Source organism: Falco peregrinus, chromosome 12, assembly GCF_023634155.1.
Source record: "Falco peregrinus isolate bFalPer1 chromosome 12, bFalPer1.pri, whole genome shotgun sequence".
Classification (NCBI taxonomy): domain Eukaryota; kingdom Metazoa; phylum Chordata; class Aves; order Falconiformes; family Falconidae; genus Falco; species Falco peregrinus.
In genome coordinates this window covers 1,524,284-1,538,487 of record NC_073732.1, presented here as the reverse complement: position 1 = coordinate 1,538,487, position 14,204 = coordinate 1,524,284, and the positions used below count along the sequence as shown (strand labels likewise).

General features: G+C 63.0%; 2 protein-coding genes across 2 annotated transcripts; one reads left to right on the top strand and one right to left on the bottom strand.

The window, feature by feature from the left end:
• Positions 1–867: 867 nt before the first annotated feature.
• On the bottom strand, positions 868–4,245 carry PROCR (protein C receptor). Its single transcript, XM_005241558.3, has 4 exons — positions 4,065–4,245; positions 3,600–3,836; positions 1,520–1,786; positions 868–1,436 (listed from the first exon to the last, which is right to left on the bottom strand). Exons 1-4 carry the CDS (start codon positions 4,243–4,245, stop codon positions 1,324–1,326), a joined length of 798 nt encoding a protein of 265 aa, XP_005241615.3. The 3' UTR covers positions 868–1,323.
• A 2,665-nt stretch (positions 4,246–6,910) lies between these two features.
• Positions 6,911–13,439, top strand: PFKL (phosphofructokinase, liver type). The gene is made up of 22 exons (XM_055817496.1): positions 6,911–7,043; positions 7,478–7,551; positions 7,640–7,717; positions 7,808–7,997; positions 8,199–8,364; positions 8,447–8,491; positions 8,566–8,674; positions 8,998–9,093; positions 9,174–9,266; positions 9,629–9,754; positions 9,867–9,931; positions 10,110–10,173; positions 10,260–10,406; positions 10,521–10,591; positions 10,690–10,777; positions 10,908–11,060; positions 11,200–11,364; positions 11,577–11,638; positions 11,997–12,108; positions 12,189–12,288; positions 12,420–12,525; positions 12,611–13,439. Exons 1-22 carry the CDS (start codon positions 6,959–6,961, stop codon positions 12,756–12,758), a joined length of 2,343 nt encoding a protein of 780 aa, XP_055673471.1. The 5' UTR covers positions 6,911–6,958; the 3' UTR covers positions 12,759–13,439.
• Positions 13,440–14,204: the final 765 nt, after the last annotated feature.

The following is a 14,204-nucleotide window of genomic DNA, read 5'->3' as shown; positions in this document are numbered from 1 at the left end:
TCATCTTCCCATCCCTTTTCTGTCCTGCAACTCCTTTTCTGCCTTCCCCCCTGCCCACCCTTTCGTTCTTGCTTTGAGCTGCAGGGAAGGGTATTTAGAAAGGGGTGAGCTGGGGGTTAATCCAGGGAAGCTCCTTGCTCCTGTGCTGTCCCCTCTTTTGGTGGCCCATGCCAGCTTCTGGCTCACCCCAAACCCCTCCTGCCCTCGGGGTAGTGGAGATGAACACGAGAGGGTGTCGTGCTCAAAATCTTGCTATGAAGGGAAACACAGCCAGGATTTATTATTACTATAACCAAGGTTTAAACAGTCAAAGAGCAGCTTTTAGCTCGGATCTAGATCGCGGAAAAGGAAAGCGAAGCAGTGACTCTGCTGTGCTGTGGTGGCAACACAGCCCTGCGCTTCTTTAGCTGCTCCTTGGGCCTTTCCACCATGCCCGCCCTGCCCCTCGCCTGGTGTCCCCGTGCTCCCGTATCCCTCCGGGCAGCATCCTCACGGGAGAGCGTTAAAGGCATTCATCTGCTCAGAAAAAGCATCTCCCGTTACAGCTGCCTGTGCTCAGCCTTGGTGTCTCCCTCGAGGACAAGGAAATGAAAAATAAACGAAGCGTTGCCACTTGGCCATTGGCAGAATGCCTTCAGCGAGTCCGCCCGAGGCTGTGGGCAGCACAAACCGAGCTCCGGAGGCGCAAACCCCCCCAGCCCCTTTCCAGAGACCTGGCAAACTCGTTGCACGGGCCGGGGTCCCACACAGGGGCTGGCCACGCTGAGGAGCACCTCGCAGCCCCCACTCCCATGCCTGCCCCCCGCGATGGACCTGCAGCCCCACATCGGCGCTGCGGGGGGGAAGGGAGAGCAACCAAACGCACTGTGAGCGCTGGCGGGCGGTTTTATTGCACGACATCTCGAAGCGGTGCCACAAAGGTGTGACATCCTTGCCCCCTGTCCCATGTTTTTATCCCCACTGGCACAGGGATAGTGAGGGTCTCAGTGCCATCCTTTTAACCCTCTCCTGACTGTTCCTCCTGCCACTTGCCCCCCTCCCCGCCTTCTTGTTTTTTTCCATCCATGCCAAGCATATTTCTGTGTTAAGCCTCAGCGCACCGTGCCAGCCCAGCGCAGGGACCGTCCCTGGGGCAGGGTGCTGCTGCTGGGGGGGTCAGCCCTGCTGGGGCCAGGCAGGGAAGCTACCGGTGTCCTCTGGGAGCAAAGCTCGTGGCGCTGGGGAGATGCATCCTTTGTGGGGCACAGGCTCGGTCCCTCCATGGGGCGATGATGGGTCCATCTCCTGCCTTCATGGGGTGACGTGGGATGGCTGACGGCTCCGCTAGCAGCTCCCTCCTGTGCACAAGAAGATCCCCACAGCGATGCCCAGCAAGGCGAAGGCCCCCAGGATCAGGCCCAGCACCAGTGGGGCATGCGACCGGCTGCTCTGTTTTCCTGCAAAAGGCAAGAGGGATGGAGGTGACAACTGGGGTCACCCCCACCGTGCCACTGTGTCCCGTCCCAGCCCCAGCACGGACCTGTCCTGGCGCTCTGAGCCTGCAGGATGCCAACGCAGGTGGTGTTGAGGAAATGCTGGAGGTCCTGGGTGGTCCTGGTGTACTTCATCAGCTCCTTCTCGGCAAAGGTGGCCACCGCGTCCCTGCCGGGCCAGCGCTGCTTCCAGGTGGCGCTGGGGACGTGGAAGCTGAGGAAAGCTGTCCCATTGAGGGTCACCTCGTAGAAGCTGTGGGCCGTGCCGTTGGGGAAGAGCTGACAGCCCAGGTGGCAGCACAAGCTCTGGGTGTCTGCAGGGACAGAGTGGGGGTCAGGGTCAGCATGTCCCAGCCTCGGCAGCCCACTGCCGTCACCAGCATCAAGCTGTGCCCCGAGTTTGCAAGGCCTCAGCCCGCACCACCCGGCCCACCGGCGCTTTGGTTTCGCTCCGTTTGGTGGCAGCGAGGTTTCGCGTGGTGGGGTGGCCGTGCTTATTTTTCCTTTTCTTATCTGGGGAGAGCACAGCCTCGGGTTACAGGGATGGTGCTTGTGCAGCACAGGGCGCCGAAGGATGTGGCACTGCCAGCCTGGGAACACTGGGCAAGGAGAGGCATGGGGCGCGCCAGGGACCCCGAGGTGGGACAGGGCTCCCCGAGTGCCAGGCAGGGAAACCCAGGGCTGGGGCAAAACTGCTGGGGGGGTGACAAAGAAAACGAAGGTAAAACACTCTGGGCAGGAGCACCAGAGGAAACACAGGCATGTGGACTGATGCAGGCAGGAGCAACGAAACCATGAAACCTTCGCTGCCAGCATCCCACCCCCGCTGCAGAGGCTGCAGGGCACAGGCAGGGCACAGGCACAATGCAGGCAAGATGCAGGCAGGGTGTAGGGGGATGCAGGCAAGGTGTAGGGGGGTGCAGGCAGTGCCGGCAGGGTGCAGGCAGGGTGTAGGGGGGTGCAGGCAGGGTGCCAGCAGGATGCAGGCAGGGTGTAGGGAGGTGTAGGTAGGGTGTAGGGGGGTGCAGGCAGGGTGTAGGGGGGTGCAGGCAGTGCCGGCAGGGTACAGGCAGGGTGCCAGCAGGATGCAGGCAGGGTGTAGGGAAGTGCAGGCAGGGTGTAGGGGGGTGCAGGCAGTGCTGGCAGGGTGCAGGCAGGGTGTAGGGAGGTGCAGGCAGGGTGTAGGGAGGCGCAGGCAGTGCCGGCAGGGTGCAGGCAGGGTGTAGGGATGTGCAGGCAGTGCCGGCAGGGTGCAGGCAGGGTGTAGGGAGGTGCAGGCAGGGTGTAGGGAGGTGCAGGCAGTGCCGGCAGGGTGCAGGCAGGGTGTAGGGAGGTGCAGGCAGGGTGTAGGGAGGCGCAGGCAGGGTGTAGGGAGGTGCAGGCAGTGCCGGCAGGGTGCAGGCAGGGTGTAGGGAGGTGCAGGCAGGGTGTAGGGAGGTGCAGGCAGGGTGTAGGGATGTGCAGGCAGTGCCGGCAGGGTGCAGGCAGGGTGTAGGGAGGTGCAGGCAGGGTGTAGGGAGGTGCAGGCAGTGCCGGCAGGGTGCAGGCAGGGTGTAGGGAGGTGCAGGCAGGGTGTAGGGAGGCGCAGGCAGGGTGTAGGGAGGTGCAGGCAGTGCCGGCAGGGTGCAGGCAGGGTGTAGGGAGGTGCAGGCAGGGTGTAGGGAGGCGCAGGCAGGGTGTAGGGAGGTGCAGGCAGTGCCGGCAGGGTGCAGGCAGGGTGTAGGGAGGTGCAGGCAGGGTGTAGGGAGGCGCAGGCAGTGCCGGCAGGGTGCAGGCAGGGTGTAGGGAGGTGCAGGCAGGGTGTAGGGGGGTGCAGGCAGGGTGCAGGTGGGATGCAGGCAGGGTCCCTACACCTCACCATCCCCCCAGCTGCAGCCCCCAGCCCTTTCCCTGAGGGGCAGCAGGAGGCTGAGCATCCCCCTGTTCCCAGGGTGAGCTCCAGGTAAGAAACTCCCAGCTCTGCAGCAGGGCTCCTTTTGCCCAGAGACAGGTTCTGCACGTGGCCATGTCCCCATCCCTTTGCCCAGCTGTCCCCAGAGAGCTGTCCCCATGTCTAGGCAGCACAGCGGGGCTCCCTTTCCCCAGTGGGACCCGGCGCCCCGGTGCCCCCCTCTGGGTACCACTCACAGTTGATGGGCCTCTCCTTGCTGAAGAACTTCACCAGCTGGCTGAAGAGCTGCAGGTAGGTGTCCACATCCTGCTGCCGCCTGGCCCAGGCGTCAGGGGGCTCCAGCGGCAGCATCTGGGTGACATTAAACCCCTCCAGGAGGTGGCTGAGCTGCCCGTCCAGGCTGGCGTTCCCCCAGAAGACGGAGCTGCCGTCGGAGACGCGGGTCCATTGCAACATGGTGAAGGTGAGTGGGACTGCGAGAGATGCCGGACATCACCCACCGCTCCGTCCCCTCCGGACATCACCCACCGCTCCGTCCCCTCCTGACATCACCCACCGCTCCGTCCCCTCCGGACATCACCCACCCCTCTGTCCCCTCCCGACATCACCCACCGCTCCGTCCCCTCGCCACAAACCATGTCCCCCACTCCATGCCAACCCCAAGCCTCTCCAACCCCACCGCCACCGTGTCCCTGCCTCACCTGCCTGGCCCGCACCGCAGCCCAGGGCCCCGCAGAGCAGCAGCACCCGGAGCATCGTGGGGACAGGGACAGGGACAGGGATGGGGACGGAGGGTGCCCCGCTGGCCTGGCGGGGAGTTAAGGGCCGGGGAGGTGGGGCTGCGGGAGGAGGAGAGCGGGACTCGGGCCAGGTCTCTCCCATTTCCTTATCCCGGGCCACCCACACCCCTTCCCTGCCGGCCGTGCGGGGGGTGCTGGGCCCCACAGGACCCAGTGATGCTGACGCAGGATGAGGCGCCAAGCTCGCCAGCGCCTGCCTCAGTTTCCCCGTCCCTCCGCTAGGCAGGGCCCGTCCCCGCTCCCCTGGGTGGGGCGGGGGCCGGCGGGGACCCAGCGGTGCGGGGGCTGCTCCGGGAGGGATGGGGGGACACGCTGTGCCCCTCGGGGGGCCTGGGGCAGATGGCCAGTGCTGGCACTCCAGGCAAGCACAGCTGTGGCAGGACCCCCACCCCTGGCAGGATGCGACCCTCGGGATGCAGCATCCCTGAAGCCACCGTAATGAGCTGGGTGGGGACTTGGGACCGAGAAACCTCTGCCCGGGATCACGCTGTGTGGGTTTTAATTACACCTAACGTAATTATACACACATGAAATAATGGAATTTTTATTAAAATATCCAGGTTTCCCCGCTGGATCAGCCTGGGCGGCAGCACATACCAGCATGGCATCACCTGCCACAGCACAGTGTGGCATGGTATGGCGCAGTACAGCATGGTATGGCGCAGTACGGCACAGTATGGTGTGGTACAGCTCAGTACAGCACAGTATGGCGCAGTACAGCATGGTATGGCGCAGTACGGCACAGTATGGTGTGGTACAGCTCAGTACAGCACAGTATGGCGCAGTACAGCATGGTATGGCGCAGTATGGCACAGTATGGTGTGGTACAGCTCAGTACAGCACAGTATGGTGCAGTACAGCATGGTATGGCGCAGTATGGCACAGTATGGTGTGGTACAGCTCAGTACAGCACAGTATGGCGCAGTACAGCATGGTATGGCGCAGTACGGCACAGTATGGTGTGGTACAGCTCAGTACAGCACAGTATGGCGCAGTACAGCATGGTATGGCGCAGTACGGCACAGTATGGTGTGGTACAGCTCAGTACAGCACAGTATGGCGCAGTACAGCATGGTATGGCGCAGTACGGCACAGTATGGTGTGGTACAGCTCAGTACAGCACAGTATGGCGCAGTACAGCATGGTATGGCGCAGTACGGCACAGTATGGTGTGGTACAGCTCAGTACAGCACAGTATGGCGCAGTACAGCATGGTATGGCGCAGTATGGCACAGTATGGTGTGGTACAGCTCAGTACAGCACAGTATGGCGCAGTACAGCATGGTATGGCGCAGTATGGCAGAGTATGGTGTGGTACAGCTCAGTACAGCACAGTATGGCGCAGTACAGCATGGTATGGTGTGGTATGGCAAAGTAGGGCACAATATGACACGGCATGACACAGTATGGCGCCATATGGTGCAGTATGGCATAGTATGGCACCCTATGGAACTGCATAGTTTGGTATGGCACACAAGGCACAGTACAGCACCACATGGTGCAGTATGGTGTGGTATGGTATGGTGCAGTATGGCATGGTATAGCACCACATGGCATGGTATGGCACAGTGTGGCACAACATGGTTGCTATATGGCACAGCACGATGCAATATGGTGCCGTATGGCACAGCATGGCACAGTATGGCACATTATGGGACGGTATGGCACAGTATAGCACCACATGGTGCAGTATGGCACCGCATGGCACAGTATGGTGTGGTATGGCACTGCAAGGCACAGTGTGGTGTGGTATGGCACAGTATGATAGCATGGCACAGTATGATGGTATGGTGCAGTATGATGGTATGGTGCAGTATGGCACTGTATGGCACGGTATGGTGTGATATGGCACAGTATGGTGTGGTATGGCTTAGTGTGATCGTATGGTGCAGTATGGCACCACATGGCACAGTATGGTGTGATATGGCGGAGAATGGTGTGGTATGGTGCAGTATAGTGTGGTATGGCACAGATGGCACTGCATGGTGCAGTACGGCACAATATGGTGTGGTATGGTGCAGTATAGTGTGGTATGGCACAGATGGCACCGCATGGTGCAGTATGGCACAATATGGTGTGGTATGGTGCAGTATGGCACCGCACAGTATGGTGTGGTATGGCTTAGTGTGATCGTATGGTGCAGTATGGCACCGCATGGCACAGTATGGTGTGATATGGCGGAGAATGGTGTGGTATGGTGCAGTATAGTGTGCTATGGCACCGCATGGTGCAGTACGGCACAATATGGTGTGGTATGGTGCAGTATAGTGTGGTATGGCACAGATGGCACCGCATGGTGCAGTATGGCACAATATGGTGTGGTATGGTGCAGTATAGTGTGGTATGGCACAGTATGGCACCGCATGGTGCAGTACGGCACAATATGGTGTGGTATGGTGCAGTATAGTGTGGTATGGCACAGATGGCACTGCATGGTGCAGTACGGCACAATATGGTGTGGTATGGTGCAGTATAGTGTGGTATGGCACAGATGGCACCGCATGGTGCAGTACGGCACAATATGGTGTGGTATGGTGCAGTATGGCACCGCACAGCATGGTATGGTGCGCCACGGCGCACTGTGGTGTGATATGGCGCAGTATGGCACCACATGGCGCAGACTGGCACAATATGGTGTGGTACGGCGCAGCACGGCCCCGCATGGCGCGGTATGGCAGAGTTTGGCACAACATGGCGGGGCGGGGCCGAGGGCGGGGCCGAGGGCGGGGGCGGGGCCGCCGCGGGGCGTGTCCCGGCGGGGCGGGGTCGGCGGCGCCGGTGCCGGGAGCGCAGCGATGGCGGCGGCGGAGCTGGAGCGGCTGCGGATGGCGGGGGCCGGCATGGCCATTGCCGTGCTCACCAGCGGCGGCGACGCGCAAGGTGGGGCGGGGGAGCGGGGCCGGGGCCGGGCGGGAGCGGGGCCGGGGCCGGGGCCGGGGCCGGGGCCGGGCGGGAGCGGCATCCGCGGGGCCTCGGGGCGCGCAGCCGGGACGCGGCCCACGCTCCTGCCCGGGAGCCCGCGGCGGGGGAGGGGACGGACGGGCACCCCCCTCCCGTGTGTCCCCGACGCACGGGAAGGGTCGCCGCGGCCCACCCGCGCCACCTCCCCGTGCCCAGCCCCGAGCACCCGCCGTGGGGGTCGCGGCCCCCCGGGATGGCTGACGGGTCTCGCTCACCTGCGGCTGCCACCCGTGCGCGGAGCTCCCCGGTCTCTGGGCCCCCCCACTCGAGGGGGCGGGACACCCCTGGGATCCGGTGCCCTGTGGGGTGTGGGGCCCCTCGAGGTCACCCTGGCTCACCTCTCGCTTTGCCAGGGATGAACGCCGCCGTCCGCGCCGTCACCCGCATGGGGATATACGTGGGAGCCAAGGTCTTCCTTATCTACGAGGTTGGGGCACCCCCATGCTCCCCATCACGGGTGGGGGGCAGCTGCCCCCCCTGTGCCAGGGTCCCCCTCACCCCCATCTTCTTCGCAGGGCTACGAGGGGCTGGTGGAGGGGGGTGACAACATCAAGCAAGCCAACTGGCTCAGCGTCTCCAACATCATCCAGCTGGTGAGGCTCACCGGTGGGGACCCCCAAATCCAACCACCACCCCCAAAAAAAGCTACATGACAAGCTGTGCCCCCCCCTTTTCCTCTGCAGGGCGGGACGGTGATTGGCAGTGCCCGCTGCAAGGCCTTCACCACCCGCGCGGGCCGGCTGCGGGCCGCCCGTAACCTGGTGGAGCACGGCATCACCAACCTCTGCGTCATCGGCGGGGACGGCAGCCTGACGGGCGCCGACATCTTCCGCTCTGAGTGGGGTGGGCTGCTGGAGGAGCTGGTCCAAGATGGTGGGTGACCCCCCCTCCCACACGCACTGGGTGGGGAGAGTGAAAGCATTCAAAGGGTGCTGAGCTCCAGAGGTGCCACCCTGTCACTGTGACCCCCAGGGAGGGCTGGGCTCCTCCGCTGCTCGGCAGGATCCGGCCCGATGCTGGTGGGGGATGGGGGCACCCCAAAATAACCAGTGGCACGGCGGTCCCCCCCGGCAGGGCAGATCAGCGAGGAGGTGGCACGGGAGAACTGCCGCCTGAACATCGTGGGGCTGGTGGGCTCCATCGACAACGACTTCTGCGGCACCGACATGACCATCGGCACCGACTCGGCGCTGCACCGCATCATGGAGGTGATTGACGCCATCACCACCACGGCGCAGAGGTGAGCGGGCTTGGGGCTGGGGGCTGGACCCCCCTGGAGCATCGCACCCACCTTCCTTCTCCTCCCACCCATGTCCTTGCAGCCACCAGCGGACGTTCGTGCTGGAGGTGATGGGCCGCCACTGTGGGTAAGCCCCTGCGGTGCGACGGGGTGCCACGTTCGGGGGCCAGGCCTGGTGCTGCCACCGCCGTGTCCCCCCAGGTACCTGGCGCTGGTGTCCGGATTGGCCTCGGGCGCCGACTGGCTCTTCATCCCTGAGTCCCCTCCGGAGGACGGCTGGGAGGACCTCATGTGTGAGAGGCTTGGGGAGGTGAGGGGGGGTTTCCTAAGGCCCTGTCCCCGTTTTCACCCCAGAGCATCCCCGCAGGCACCCGGGCTGAGCCCCACAGCCGGTGCCCAGCCCCTGCGAAGCTTCGGGAGCTCCCACCATTGTCCCTGTGAAACGGGGCACTCAGCCGAGCGCAAATCCAGCCCTCGCGTGCCAGGGGCACCGCTGGCTCAGGGGCTCAGCCACCCTGAGCCTGAGCCCCCCCCCCAGGCAGCAGCTGGTGGCAAGCGGGGGAGGGTGCTCAGGCTCGGCCGCCGGTGAGTTTTGGCTAAGCCGTGGCAGCTCTTTTTCTCCCCTCACACCAGACACGCAGCAGAGGGTCGCGGCTCAACATCATCATCATTGCCGAGGGTGCCATCGACCGCAGTGGCAAACCCATCTCCTCCAACTACGTGAAGGATGTAAGCGCCCGCTCTGGCACCCACTCCGGCACCCAGGGTGACTGGCGGGTCCCCAGCATGACATCCTCTCTTCTCCGCAGCTGGTGGTGCAACGCTTGGGCTTTGACACGCGGGTCACCGTCCTCGGCCACGTCCAGCGCGGAGGGACCCCGTCAGCCTTTGACCGTGTGCTGGTAGGTCCTGGGGGAGGACATGGAGCGGGGGTCACCCTGCAGAAAGCAGCAGGCTGGTGGGGAGCCCCGCTCCTGCATTCCCTCTGCCTGTTGCAAAGGACTTGAGGCTCAGACGGCCCCCGCAGGGGTGGCCCCCGCTGTGCCGAGCGGAGCCGCATGCCCAGGTCCCCTCATTTGCTGCAAATTTCACGGGTTGTTGAAATGAAACCAGCAGCTCTCTGGCTGTGAATTGGGTGTGCCAGCAGCCGCCTGGTTTCCAAGGTCATGGGAGCATCCCTGTGTGAGCACAGGGGAGCATCCCGCCTGGCTGGTGTGGGTGGCCCCAGCGTCACGAGGCAGCGGGTGCCCCTTGCCTGTTGCAGAGCAGCAAGATGGGGATGGAGGCGGTGATGGCGTTGCTGGAGGCCACGCCGGACACCCCCGCCTGCGTGGTGAGCCTCTCGGGGAACCAGTCAGTGCGGCTGCCACTCATGGAGTGCGTCCAGGTGGTGAGTATCGGGGCGGGGGGTGTGTGTCAGGCACGCCAGCCCGCTGGGTGGGGGTCCTGCTCCCCTCCCCATAAGCGTGGGTGTCACGGTGCTGCATCTCTCCTCCCCCAAGACAAAGGACGTGCAGAAGGCCATGGATGAGAAGAGGTTTGAGGAGGCCATCCAGCTCCGTGGGAGGTGAGGAGTGGGGACCGGGATGGGGGGGAGACATCCCTATGGAGTGGCCAAAAGGACATGCTGGTCTGGGGGCTTCTCCCTTGGGGGGGAACCATGGGCTCCTGCAGCTGGGAGGGCATCCCCCCCCACGCCTCGGGGTCCAGGCGCCCCTCGGGGCCACGCCGCCTTGTCCTTGCAGGAGCTTTGAGAACAACTGGAACATCTACAAGCTGCTGGCACACCAGAAACCGGCACAGGAGAAGGTAAGGAGGGATGAGGAGCAGCAGGGGACATCATCCCTGCCTTGGGAACACACACCAACGTGCCATCCCCATCCCTGTCCCTGCAGAGCCCCTTCAGCCTGGCCATCCTGAATGTGGGTGCCCCCGCCGCCGGCATGAACGCTGCCGTCAGGTCGGCCGTGCGGATCGGCATCTGCCAGGGGCACACCATCTACGTGGTGAGCGACGGCTTCGAGGGCTTGTCCAAGGGGCAGGTAAGGGGGACGGTGAGCCTGGGTGCTGCGGGTTTCCCAAGGGGGTGGGTTTGGGCTTGGAGGGCAGCGGCAGGCTGCTTCTCCCATCCTAAAACCGAGCGCTGCTGCTTGCAGATCCGTGAGGTGGGCTGGCACGACGTGGCGGGCTGGCTGGGACGTGGCGGGTCCATGCTGGGCACCAAGCGGTAAGTGCAGCCCCAGGGGGCTGGGAGGGGGGTGGCAGGGAGGGGAGGGGACACCCCTGTCCTCACCCCACGGCCTCTCCTCCCCTTCCCTACCGCAGGACGCTGCCCAAGACCTGCATGGAAAAGATTGTGGAGAACGTGCGGAAATTCAACATCCAGGGGCTGCTGGTCATCGGGGGGTTTGAGGTGTGGGGGCATCCTCAGCTCTGGTTTGTGGGGCTGCCGGCATCGCGGGCGGCGCAGGCCACCCCGGGCCACCCCTTCTGGGATGTGGATCCGGCCCCAGGACATCTCCCGAGTCCTCGGCTCCTTGCAGGCGTACGAGGGGGTGCTGCAGCTGGTGGAGGCCCGCGGGCAGTACGAGGAGCTCTGCATCATCATGTGCGTCATCCCTGCCACCATCAGCAACAACGTGCCGGGGACCGACTTCAGCCTGGGCTCGGACACAGCTGTCAACGCGGCCATGGAGGTGAGGGAGGGCAGGGGGCAGCTCGCGGGGTCCCAGGTCCTGCCATGTTGTGGGATGGCATGCGGGAACGAACCAGCGTCCCATCCCGGGCAGCAAGGACAGGTTTTCCTGGTGTGACCCCCGGCTTCTCCTGGTGCAGAGCTGTGACCGCATCAAGCAGTCGGCCTCAGGCACCAAGCGCCGCGTCTTCATCGTGGAGACAATGGGGGGCTACTGCGGGTACCTGTCGACTGTCACTGGCATTGCAGTGGGCGCCGACGCCGCCTACGTCTATGAAGATCCCTTCACCATCCATGACCTGAAGGTGAGCAGAGTAGGAGCTGCTTTCTGGCAGCATCGTTTGGGTAAAATAGGATGGAAAACTGGGAAAGGGAAGGCTCCGAGGCAGGGCAGAGTTTGGAGGAACATGGCCAAGCCCCGTGAAGCTGCTGGGTTGATGTTAGTGGCACTTGGGTCCAAACAAGAGGACCAGAGGGACCCAGGATGGCTGCCAGCATCCTGGCGTTCATCTTGCAGGCCAACGTGGAACATTTGACTGACAAAATGAAGACGGATATCCAGAGAGGGCTGGTACTGCGGTGAGTTGGGGACGCCTGGGGTCACTCACTGAAAAACCCAGCCCTGTGGCAGGGAGCAAGGCCAGAGCTGAGCCCTTCCCGTGGCCAGAGACAGTCCCTGAGTGCAGCGAGGTTTGGCACGGTGGGCGCGTGGCATCCTGCCCGGGGTTGCCACGCTCGACCAGAGGGATGGTCCTGTGCTGGATGCCTCTGCTGCTGTCCCCACCCTGCCCCAGCATCCTGGGCCGATGGGCTGGCGCTCTGGGCCTCAGGTAGAACAAAACCCAGCAAAAATAGGTGTTTAGGGGAGCACAGAGGGACCCCTTGGGGATGCCAGATTGTGGAGCAGCCCCCCCAATCCCTTCCCTCTGCTCCCCAGCAATGAGAAGTGCCATGAGCACTATACCACCGAGTTCCTCTACAACCTCTACTCGTCTGAGGGCAAAGGCATCTTTGACTGCAGGATTAATGTTCTGGGCCACCTCCAGCAGGTACAGGGGACAGGGCAACATGGGCCACTGCTTTCCCCAAGACTTGGATGGGCCTGACATCACCATGTCTTTGTCCCCAGGGGGGAGCCCCGACCCCCTTTGACCGCAACTACGGGACCAAGCTGGGAGTGAAGGCGGTGCTGTGGATGTCAGAGAAGCTGGAGGAGGTCTATCGTAAGGGTGAGCCGAGGGCTGTGGGTTCTGTGGTGGGGTGTGGGGAGGCTGGTGGCACCGGGCAGCCCCTGCTGCTCTGGTCTTGGCCACTTGGCCCCCGGCAAGGCAGCCACAGTCGACAGTGTCCTCCTACCCAGGGCGTGTGTTTGCCAACTCGGGAGACTCTGCCTGCGTGATCGGGCTCAGGAAGAAGGTGGTGGCCTTCAGCCCCGTGACGGAGCTCAAGAAAGTCACTGATTTTGAGTAAGTCCCATCCCCATGTCCCAGCAGTTCACCAGGTCCCAGGGGGACCTTCCCAGGTTCTAGAGCCATGTCTCCCCCTGCGCAGGCACAGGCTGCCCCAGGAGCAGTGGTGGCTGAACCTGCGGCTGATGCTGAAGATGCTCGCCAACTACCAGATCAGCCTGACCGAGTACATCTCGGGGAAGATGGAGCACGTCACCCGCCGCACACTCAGCATTGAGAAGGGCTTCTAGTCCCACCAGCCCAAGCCGTAGCCCCCACCCACATCCTCTCCATCCCCACGTGCTGCTCGGGGAGCGCCGGGTCTCCCCTGTTCTCAGTAGCCGTGTAGCTTCGCCATCACCCCCTTAAAGCAGGCAGAGCCTGGCTGTGGCTCCCAAAACAGCACAGTCCTGCCCCAGGTGGCTGGTCCAGGGTCTGATCCCTGTGCAGACGCAGAAAAGAGGTGTTGCTAGAGCCCAGCTGCGGAGCCCAGACCCTTAATCTTCCCTTGGTAGTTTATTGCTGTTATTTAATGATGGGGTATCTTGATTCCTTATGTAGCGGCTTGACCGCCTGAGCCAACTGCTGCTTTTAGTCACCTGCCTTGCGCGCAGGAGGGAAGCTGAGGAGGATACGCTGCCATCCTGGAGCGGGTAGGGGCTGGTTCCAGGGGCTTTCGGCTGCCCCGTGAGGTAAAGCTCCATCCTCCCGTGGCATTTGCCCAATGGCATGTCTGGAGGGCGCAGCACAGAGTACCGGGCCAGGCAAGCCCCTCTTCCCTGGCCACCTTGCATGACGCTTGGCTGTGACCGTCACTGTGTGGCCTCGGGTGCCATGCCTGTCATCTCACCACTGCTCTGTGACACTCCCAAATCTTGTGCTGTTCGCAGCGCTGCTCTCCTCCTCTAGAGATAAAACCCGCTGGAGCCAAACCTGCCTCGCTGGAGAGTGGTCATTGTGCGCCAAGTCCCCGTGGGAAGGGAAGCGGGGGCAGACCGGGGGTTAGGGTTGGGGGGACAGTCCCCATGAACAAAGCCAGATGGTCTCCCAGAGCTGGATTAATGCTGGGCCAGGAGGTTTCCCTGCTTCTGTCCTCAAAGCCTGAGAGAGCGGGACTGCAGGCGGCCTCTGCCTTGCCAGGCCGTGGCGGTTGCAAGGTCAGCATCCCTCTGCAGGCAGACTTCGCAATCCCAGAGAAGAATTGCTTCTTCCTTGTTTTGGTTCCCACCTTCAAAGAAAGCGCAGAAGTGATTTATGGAGGCGAGATGTTTGTTAAGGCAGTTTCTCAGGGCAGTTGCCAAGCGGGCCGGCTCCCACGTGCAGCACTCGGGCTTGGCTGCGCTGCGCCGCGCTCGGCCGCTGCCGGCCGGCTGTGCGTGTGCATCGCCCCTTTCCCAGGCCACTTCCCTCCTGGGGCTTTCGGCTGACAGCTCCAGCCTCTGAGGCCTTGCCAGCACCAAGATGCATCACAGTCTTTCGGGTCAAACACACAGTTATTTTTTCCTCCAGCAAGTTGTCCCCAAGTGCCAAGTCCCTGATTTCAGTGCTTTTCCTCTAGTTGGCCACGTTACTTGTTTTAGGCTGCGGAGGAAGATGGTAATTTCTTCATCTTCCCTGCCAGAGCTGGACACACAGCAAGAGCAGACCTTGCTGACGGGAGGCTGCATCACGGCTCTTCCCAGGCGAGTATCTGCTGT